Raw genomic sequence first — 9,582 nt, 5'->3', positions numbered from 1 at the left:
ACCCAAAATGAACGCCGGACCCCAGAGCATCACACTGCCCCCACCAGCCTGCCTTCTTCTCATAGCACATCCTGGCGCCATCTCTCCTCCAGCCTTTCCCATGATGTAAGAGGAAACATGCTCCATCAGAGAGGCCACCTTCTGCCATTGCTCCCTGTTCCAGTTTTGTTACTCATGTGCCCACTGTAGGCACTTTCAGCAGTGGACAGGGGTCAGCGTGGGCACACCAGTTCTCGGCTACACAGTTCCATACGCAGCAGAACACAGTGTGTTCTGACAGATTTCCATCATAGCCAGCATTCAGGTTTTCAGAATATCATCTGTGGGATTGGACCACACTGCCAGCCTTCAGTCCCCATGTGTATCAATGAGCCTTGCAGTGTTCTGAAGCTTTAGTGCTGTATAATAATGATTCAGTAACATAATCTAACACTGGCACAATAAGTTTAACCTTTGATACTGTTGTGCGTTTTGTTGCCAACACCTTCGTACTTTGAATAACTTTTTCTTGTAATGGTGAATTCAGCCCCTGAGGCTGCGGATTACAGCACACATGCAGCTACAGCCTGTGGGGTGTTCACTGCTCACTGTAAACATCATGTTCTATCGCGTCCAGTAACTAAAAGTCTCAGACCGTAAAACTCAAACAAAACACACTGGAAAAAAGTGTCGTCAACAGCTCACTGAACAGCAAACTTTAAAAAAAGGACCCAGTTTGCTCAACGACACTTGACTGACATTTTTTACAGCGGTCACCGACAGACGCAGAAAGGAGTTTCGTTTCCGCGGACTTCCCCGCCTTTTGTCGGTGAATGCTACCAGGAAATACACAGTTCATTAGAGAAACAGACGACAACACTCACACGCATACATACATACATACATACACACACACACACACACACACACACACGGACACACACTCATCTGGACCACATTAGAAACTGCCTCTCAGATAACATGTCCGCGGGTGTTTGTGCCTTCATCCTGACGCTGTCAGCTCTGTGCGGATCCACAGGTAACATGACTTTGTGTCCTGCTTGTTGTGTGTCAGTGAGCAGAGGGTTTACAGTGTGTGTGTGTGTGTGTGTGTGTGTGTGTGTGTGTGTGGATAGTTACTGTAACTGGAGCTTATCAGGAACCTGTTACCGGACGAGCCTTACCCTGTATGGAGCTGATGATTTCGCAGTAGGTTGTTGAAGGATATTTTGACACCTTGACTTTGATATGACACATTTTGACTGACTTTTTTACATTTACCGACACAGAAACTAACTGCTTTTACTGCTGAATGGACATAGAAAAGTTTGATCAGCTGGTTAAAAGACGGAACATTCAGATCATCTCTTTTCAGGTTGTTTCTAAGTTATTCACAAAAATCAGTGAAGGAGTTGCAAAGAAAGGGAAGTGATGAACAGAGGAGAAAAGACTGAACACCAGGACAGTGATCATAAGGAGGACAGCAGGACGTGTGCTTAGTGTTACTGTCGGTTTAAATCGTGATGTTATTTTTTAGTGTCATCACCAAATGTCCACTCACTGATCACTTTATTAGGAACACCACACTGACACTGGGATTCAGCAGATGTTGGAAGCCTTCCTCTGAGCTTCTGCTCCATGTTGACATGATTCATCACATCATTCAAGCTGCCAATCTCCTGTTCTACCACATCCCAAAGGTGTTCTACTGGATCCAGGTCTGGAGACTGGGAGAGGTTAATTGAAGGTCACTGAACTCACTGTCATGTTCATGAAACCAGTTTGAGATGACTTTAGCTTTGTGACATGGAGCATGAGCCTGCTGAAAGTAGCCATTAGAAGATGGTGAACTGCGGCCATGAAGGGATGAACATGGTCAGTAGCAATATTCAGACAGACTGTGACATTCAGACCATGACTGATTGGTATTAAGGCCCAAAGTGAACCAAGAAAACATTCCCCACACCATCACACCACCACCACCAGCCTGGACTGTTGACACAAGGCAGGTTGGGTCCATGGATTCATGCTGTTGATGCCAAATTCTGACCCTGCCATCTGCAGCCTCAGCACAAATCCAGATCCATCAGACTAGGCTATGTTTTTCCAGTCTTCATCTGTCCAGTTTTGGTGAGCCACCAAATGTGTCTGTTTTTGGCTGACAGGACTGGAACCTGACATGGTCTCTGCTATTGTATCCATCCACCTCAAGGTTGGACATGTTTTTTCTGCTCAGCACAGTTGTACGGAGTGGTTATCTGAGTTAGTTTAGCCTTTCTGTCAGCTCCAACCAGTCTGACCTCTGACCTCTCTCATCAGCAAGGTGTTTCCGTCCTCAGAGCTGCTGCTTCACTGGATGCTTTTTGTTTCTGGCTTCATTCTGAGTTAAACTCAGAGACTGTTGTGTGTGAAAATCCTAACAATCATGTGTCACTGTCACTGAGATCATTTTTTCATTCTGATGTTTGATGTGAACATGAACTGAAGCTCCTGACCTGTATCTGCTCCTGCCACATGATTGGCTGATTGTAATGTGTGAGTGTATATAGTCAGTTTCTGCATTACTGTGTATACCTGTGATAATACTAACTTTGTGTCACATTATGTTTTGATATGGACTGTGCAGTGGTATCAGGAAACGTCAGCAGACCCACAAATGTCCACTTGACCTCCTACAACATGAATCTGGTGCTGAGGTGGAATTCACCCAAAGGGGCAGACAGCAATCTGGTCTACACAACTCAGTACAAGTGAGTCAACACTAATCTCAGCACCAACACACTCTGTCTGGTTTTGCATGTGGCCACCAAAACCCGTTTGTGCTACAGCTGGGCCTGCAACTCTTTGTTGTTGTCAGTTAGCCAGGGCTAACTGGTGTTGCACATTAATGGAATATTAACTATTAGTTTAACCCAGTTAGTATTTCTGGCGCCGACTAGCGAGGGTAGCTTCATGTTTAACAATGGGCTTACTGTGTAGATTCTAAGTATGCAGAAAAAGCTTGTTTGCATAGGAACAGACTATGTCTGCTCCATCATTCATACTGGTCCTCTCCTCTGAGGTGCTGTAATCACACCACCTACAAGCAAAACAGAGTTTGCATCTGACTTGCTGATATGCTGCTACCTGAAGAGCAGATCGCTGTAACTTTCATTACCATACTAAGTGGTTGTATCAGAACATGTTGAAGGAGGAAACTGAAAATGATTTGCTGTGAATTTGGGTTGAAAAGCCAGATTTTATCGCCCACTCCCAGTCCCACTCTCCTGCTCCCAGTCTAGCTCCCAGTCCCACTCCAGGCCTACTCCCAGACAGGGAGACAGGGAGAGAAACAGGCAGACAAAGAAAAAAAAGTCTAACTTAAACCCTAAACCCAGGTCTGACCCCTCAGACAATTCTTTGAAGGTGTGTCAGAAAGTGAGCTTACTGGCTGCGGACAACTCGACTGGGGCAATGCAGTGAGCTCCGACAGGGTGGGATTTGGATGTCAGGAGGCAGAGCTCGGGTCTGGGTTGCTCTGGAACAATTTAACATTGCTCTTAAGTCTGTTTTGGATGGTTGTTCTGGTTCCCTGGCCCACACTTCAGCTCTGATTAACCTTGTTTCCAGCCACAACAAGAAGCTGTTTTCAGCTAAAAGCTCCATAAAATAACTGTTTGCTTACCTTACACCAAATGGTCGCCAAAGAGTAGCAGCTACTTAGTCCTGCCACCTAGTAAAACTCCTGAGAAGCTAAAGAGAGCCTTTCGAGTTGGTGAAGACCAAACAGAGCTAGAAAGAGAGGTAGATAGACTCACCACACTCAAACTCATTTCCAGTGGCATCAGCCTCACAAGAAAAAAGCTTAAGGCAGAGTTTCTGAAGTGTAATAATTAACTGTTTATTGGACATCAACAGTGTGCTAAACATTACCATGCTGCACTGCTGCCCTTTGTCTCACAGGAACTCTTGCTGTCAAGCCCACGGCCAGACATCAAGGGTTTTTCCAGCATCGCTTTTCTATGTTGTCATCACAAACACACGAGAAACTGAAATCATGACTGGTAAATGTGTAATACCGGCACAATGTTTGTCCACAGAACGTCAGTCACAAATTACATTGAAGGCTGTGTGAACATCTCCACCCTCGAATGTGACTTCACTCGCCTTAGCACCTCCGTCCATCCGTCCATCATTGAGTATGGAAAGTATACTGGCAGGGTGCGGGCACAGCTGGGGTCAGAGAGTTCCGACTGGGTGGAAAGTGACCACATTACCTTGGACAAAGATAGTGAGTAGAAACTCTGCTTCATGGCTTTTGACTTGAAAACTCTTCATATATGTTCGTACGTATGTTTTTAGGACATTCTGGAAATAAAATTCATCAGCTTTTTAAACAGTATCTTTTTTTAAGTTATGATGAAATGGATTGTCAGTATTTTGTAGTTGGCAAATCAGTCAGTCCCAAAAAAAAAATCTTGATTCTGAACTGATGTGAATTTTGGGTCAGTTACAGATTAGATCATTGATTGGTCTTAGAAAAAAAAATGAAATTTTTCTATGAACATTAGATCAAGTGACAAATTTGTAGTGACAATACCCACCACCACCCATATCTGTTGGGCTCAGTTGAGGGATCGAACCAGCTCCGTTCTCAGGTCGGTCCAAAGCCGCACTCTTTACTTCCTGCGCCGCCCCAATTTGGCTCTGGCCCACATTATTACTGCTCTGGTTCAGTCCCACCACTCTCATCCACCTCATTTCCAGCAGCAGCAGGCAGCTGTTTTCAGCAAACAAGCTTTAAAAACCCACTTTTCACTACCTGCCAAGTACAAAACAGCAGACAAACACAGTCAGAGAGCAGCTGGTGTACATGGTGGAGCGTTTAGGAGTTAAAGAGCCAGACCTTTCCCTCAGTAGCTGGTAGAGACCGGTTTCATCAACTGGCTGTAACTCCCTGAAGAAACACAGCATGGCTGCCACCTTCACACTCTTGGGGAAAATACATCTTCACTTTATAGTGTTTCTTCCATCTTTTTTCTTTTGCCATTTCTTTTCAGACACACAAAAAAGTGCAGTGTTGAAAAACAGAGCAGAGGTGGTGAGAATGAACAGAGGTAGAGATAGAAGAATATTTTCTGAGGAATGACTAAAGAATGAGGAAAGACTTAATATAATATCACTATACCTATGTCAAATCAAGTCAAACACCTTATTGTATTTACTGATGACACGTGGAAGTGTTGTTTGCCGTTTTATTTCACTTCATTTCCTTTATTGCCAGAGGACCTTAGCTTTGTTACCTTCCTCTTCACATTTTGTGCTGTTAAACAAGCTGTTGTGTTTCCCACTCTTCTCTCTTTCTTCCTCAGCCATCATTGGTTCACCCAATATCTCTCTCATCTCTGCTGGGGCTACCATTGAAGTCAGCATTACAGATCCAGTGTTCGCAGTCTCAGCGCTCAGGAATGTTTACATCTTTGCCAGTTACAACATCACCTACTGGAAGGACAGCCAGAAGGAAAAGGTGAATTCATGGATTTTTATTTCAGAGTAGATCTCTTGAAGTTCTGGTTCCTATGTAGGATACTGGGAAGAGCAAAACATTATTAACCATCATGTTTGGGGATGTGATTCCTCACTTGGCCACTTTGACATAAATATGTGTGGTCACTGAGCTGTGAGGTGCTTTGGCATATAGAATATTATGTCAGGAGGGGACACTAAGTTTGTAAGTTAGCAAATGTCTGCTCAGATTTGTGATCCTGTTACATTCTTTTAAATCAACCTTTTTGCCAGATTAAAGTTGTCTTGTCTGGCCGTCAAGTCTACAATCACACTAACATCTGTGTGAGGCTTTACTGAGGCTCAGTGTTGCCATGTCAACCTCTGAGGTGCCATGTCAACCTCTGAGGTCATTTCGTGGGAATTCTGATATGTACAATATTTTCCATTTGGTGAAAAGACTACAGAAGTGTCAACAGACTTCTGGCAAAGTGGCTGCAAAGCCATTGTTGCTGGCATTCAGATCATGTCAGCTCATTTTAAAGGATCTAAAATGTAAGTGCTACAAATACATAAGAACACATTGTGTGTTGTTGTGTGTTTTGCAGTGAGCTAAGCGTCTGGAAATAATGTGTGAACATTACCAAGTCGGAATAGCGAGTTTTTTTTCTTCCTCCTGTTACTTTAATGTTACATGTCACATGGCAAGATTAATATACTGATGTTTAGCAGGGCGTGTTTACTATCTTACCTTCCCATTTTAGCACATTAGCATCTTAGCATTTGCGAATAAGTGCTAATTACAAAGTATAGCTGGAGCTGATGGATAAATTGAAATGAACTGAAGTTTGCCTTGTACTGTACTGTACTGTACTGGAGGATGAGACTGTGCCGTGATTTCTCTCTCTTCTCCCCTCACTGTGTCTGTGGTGTGGGTGGATTAGACCGCACACATGACCACCTCTCTGTTGCTTCCCACAGGCCAAATACATCAGCAATATACAGCAAAACCGGGTAGTTCTGCATGACCTAGACCCGTGGACCAAATACTGCGCCCAAGTCCAGATCAACACAGAGACAAATCCCAACCCCAGCAAGCCCAGCAGAACTGTCTGTGAGATCACCACCAGCGGTACGAAGAGCAAGGTTTTTAGTTCATCAGCTTCACTTTGTCATTAGTATTAATTAACATATGTTAGCATGCTACACACCAAACACATACAGAATTAAGATGATTAAACTTGCTAAACAACTGCATGCTAGCATGCTGATGTTAGTCTAAGATTAGACTTGGTTGATTGGGACATGTTCTCTGTAACAGTGACATGTTTCATGCTGTAGATGAGAAATTAACAAAAGGGTTAAATAGCTTAGAAGAAGAGTTTTAGTAGTGTTGTTGCTGTTGGTAGCCTGACACATTGTGTGGAAGTTTAGAAGAACGTTCCATAAAAACTTCTCTTTGGCTCCCCTAGTATTATGTTCAGCTGTCAAACAGAAGAGGAGTGAAGTGAGAGCTAGGCAAATAAAAAATTTTTGTTACGTGCCGGTAATACTGTAAAAACAGCGTGGTGTTATATTGCTGTTCGTTCAAAACACTACTGTGTGACAGCCTCACAGAGCTGCTGCATGACTAAATGAACAATTTGATTTACCTGTCTGATTTCTGAGTGCATAAGTTTTGTACTATGTAAATGTATGTGCTTTATATGCTGCCTTCCCACTGCGGAATGGTTGCGCAATCCAGTGTGTCACATTCAATAGGTGTGATCATTACAGTCACACAGGACCACAACTCTCAGTGAAGACACAAAATAATGCCAGACAGCTGTCTGAAATCTCAGTTTACTGCTCACTATAATGAACAATATATATTGTCTATTAAATAGGAAACAGTGAATTTTGGGCAGCCTTAGTATTAGTTCCAAAATGGCGCCTCATAAGTCCAACGTAAATGCGGTATGAGAACAGAGAACAAGATTTCCAAAAAATGACTGTTGACCTGTGCCTCACTGGGTGCTGAAGACAGTCCCCCTCCCACCTGATTCCACTCTACTCATTAAAGAACCTGTTTCAACAAAATCAGAAACACACTTATGACTTGTGCTGTTCCTGATCTGATTTTTCTGCAGAAGAACCATCTCCGTGGGTGGCAGCTTTGGTGACATTTGTCTTCATGGCGATGGCAGTAGCTCTGGTGGTGGTCGCGGTGGTGTATCGGAAAAGTATATTCCACTTTCTGTGTCCAAAAGATGCACTGCCTCAGCACTTCAAAGAGGTGTGTGTGTATTTACATGTATCTGCATGTATTTGTGTGTACAAGGTTCTTTGTAATGACTGATTCATTGTCAAATGTCAGGTCAGGTAAGTTTTATTTCTACAGCACCAAATCATAACAGAAGTTAACTCAGGACACTTTCCATATTGAGCAGGTCTAGACCATACTCTTTATAATATCATCAAAAGAGACCCACCATTTCCCCCGGGACCTCACTTGGTGACAGTGTAGAGGAAAAACTCCCTTTTAACAGGTAGAAACCTTGAACAAAACCTTACTCGTGGTGGGCAGTCCTAACTATACGCTTTATCAAAGAGGAAAGTTTTTAGCCTGATGTAAAACATGGAAAGGGTGTCTGCCTCCCAAACCCAAACTGGTAGATGGTTCCATAGTAGAGGAGCCTGAGAGTTGAAGGATCTACCTCCCATTCTACTTTTGAATAATAGGATACTATCCTGTAATATCGTGTGGCAAACGACAAAACACAATCTTCTTGTATGTCCACAAAATTACCAAACTGATTTCAGCTGTATGCCTCTGTGTATTCATGCAGTAAGAATCCTGAAAGCGTTTCCTTCATTTGGATTCTTTATCCAGATATTTTGTTGGTTAATTTAACACAAACCTGAATCAGTTTGCCTCCTTCCCTCCTCCAGTACCTGTTGGCGCCCCCCAACTCCACCATCTACCTGGCTATGCGGAACTCTCACCCACCTGAAGAGATCTACCACCAGGTCAGTATCATTGCAGACAACACGACTGTGGAGGAAGGAGGCCCTCTGGAGGCAGCAAAGACTACCTGCAGCAAACAGCGTGAAATCACAGCGGGGGAGAGATAGGAGGAGGAAGTTATCAGCAGGGATGATTTTAAAGACACTGAGAGACAGTGAAATACTGCAATGGTGCTACAAGATGCCCATCCACCGTTCTGTATATGATTATACATTGTACAATATGGACTTAAAAACTGCACATTTTGTGAAGTATACACAGTTTTAATTGCTTCATTCCAGCAATATGAAGGTTTTCCTCATGAAGATAAACTGAGAATGGGGTGGTGATAGTTCAGTGAAGTTAGAACTGAAAGTGTGTTTGTGATAGTCTCTTGCTCAAAGGTCTCAACATGAATGTTGTCCTCATAACTCATAACTTAAATAAAGTTATTATATGAAAATGTGCTGCGAGTTTGATGTTCCTCTGTTGGTTTGGTTTGTTCTGACATGAAACAATATATAGCATGAGTAATTTGTAATGAAAGGTCTAGCTGCCAGCTGCTACAAAAGTCAGTTCATCGGTGAGATTTCATTCATCCTTTTGTGTGTAATTTTTTCCCCCCCAGTATTTTTTGGGATCATTGACATGCTGAACTGAATTCATGGTGCCATCTATAAATGTCATCTATAGTGAATAGGTTTGAGGCCTCTCGGGCTCCGGCACGTTGCCTCAAACTGCGTCAAGTTGCAGATATAACTTCAGAAAAATTATTATTGTGCTTTCACAATAAAAGCATCACGTTGGTCTTGCTCACTTCCTGTATATGAGAAAAGAGAAAACTACCTCTTTGTCAGCTGATAGGTTGCTCTGACTACGTAGTCTTTCTTTAATATAAGCCTGATGTCACAAATAATTGTCTATCAATGAGAGTTTAACAATATGGAAACCAAAAAGAGAAGCTCATTTCAGTTGTGGGGTCATGTGCCTATATATTGCCAGTATTATATGCTACTGCGATTCTTCTCTGGCATTAAGAACTAGGTAAGGCTTAAATGAAAGCACTGCCAATCCACGTTACATAGGTAGGAGCTACTAGTGCGGAGAAATTAAGAAATGAGAGGATTTTGACA

At 42.9% G+C, this 9,582-nt stretch overlaps 1 protein-coding gene across 3 annotated transcripts; it reads left to right on the top strand.

The window, feature by feature from the left end:
- The first annotated feature begins 821 nt into the window (after nucleotides 1-821).
- LOC121194767 (interleukin-10 receptor subunit beta-like) lies at nucleotides 822-8,914 on the top strand. Of its 3 annotated transcripts, XM_041057785.1 has the most exons (8): nucleotides 869-1,018; nucleotides 1,556-1,726; nucleotides 2,606-2,729; nucleotides 4,059-4,249; nucleotides 5,331-5,485; nucleotides 6,445-6,595; nucleotides 7,593-7,738; nucleotides 8,395-8,914. In XM_041057785.1, exons 3-8 carry the CDS (start codon nucleotides 2,659-2,661, stop codon nucleotides 8,575-8,577), a joined length of 897 nt encoding a protein of 298 aa, XP_040913719.1. In that variant the 5' UTR covers nucleotides 869-1,018; nucleotides 1,556-1,726; nucleotides 2,606-2,658; the 3' UTR covers nucleotides 8,578-8,914. The 3 variants fall into 3 exon arrangements, with proteins under 3 accessions (XP_040913717.1, XP_040913719.1, XP_040913718.1); XM_041057783.1 differs by lacking the exon at nucleotides 1,556-1,726 and having other exon boundaries at nucleotides 822-1,018; XM_041057784.1 differs by lacking the exons at nucleotides 869-1,018; nucleotides 1,556-1,726 and adding an exon at nucleotides 1,107-1,188.
- Nucleotides 8,915-9,582: the final 668 nt, after the last annotated feature.

Source organism: Toxotes jaculatrix, chromosome 15 (assembly GCF_017976425.1).
Source record: "Toxotes jaculatrix isolate fToxJac2 chromosome 15, fToxJac2.pri, whole genome shotgun sequence".
NCBI classification, from domain to species: Eukaryota; Metazoa; Chordata; class Actinopteri; family Toxotidae; genus Toxotes; species Toxotes jaculatrix.
This window is presented reverse-complemented; position numbering and strand designations above follow the sequence as displayed.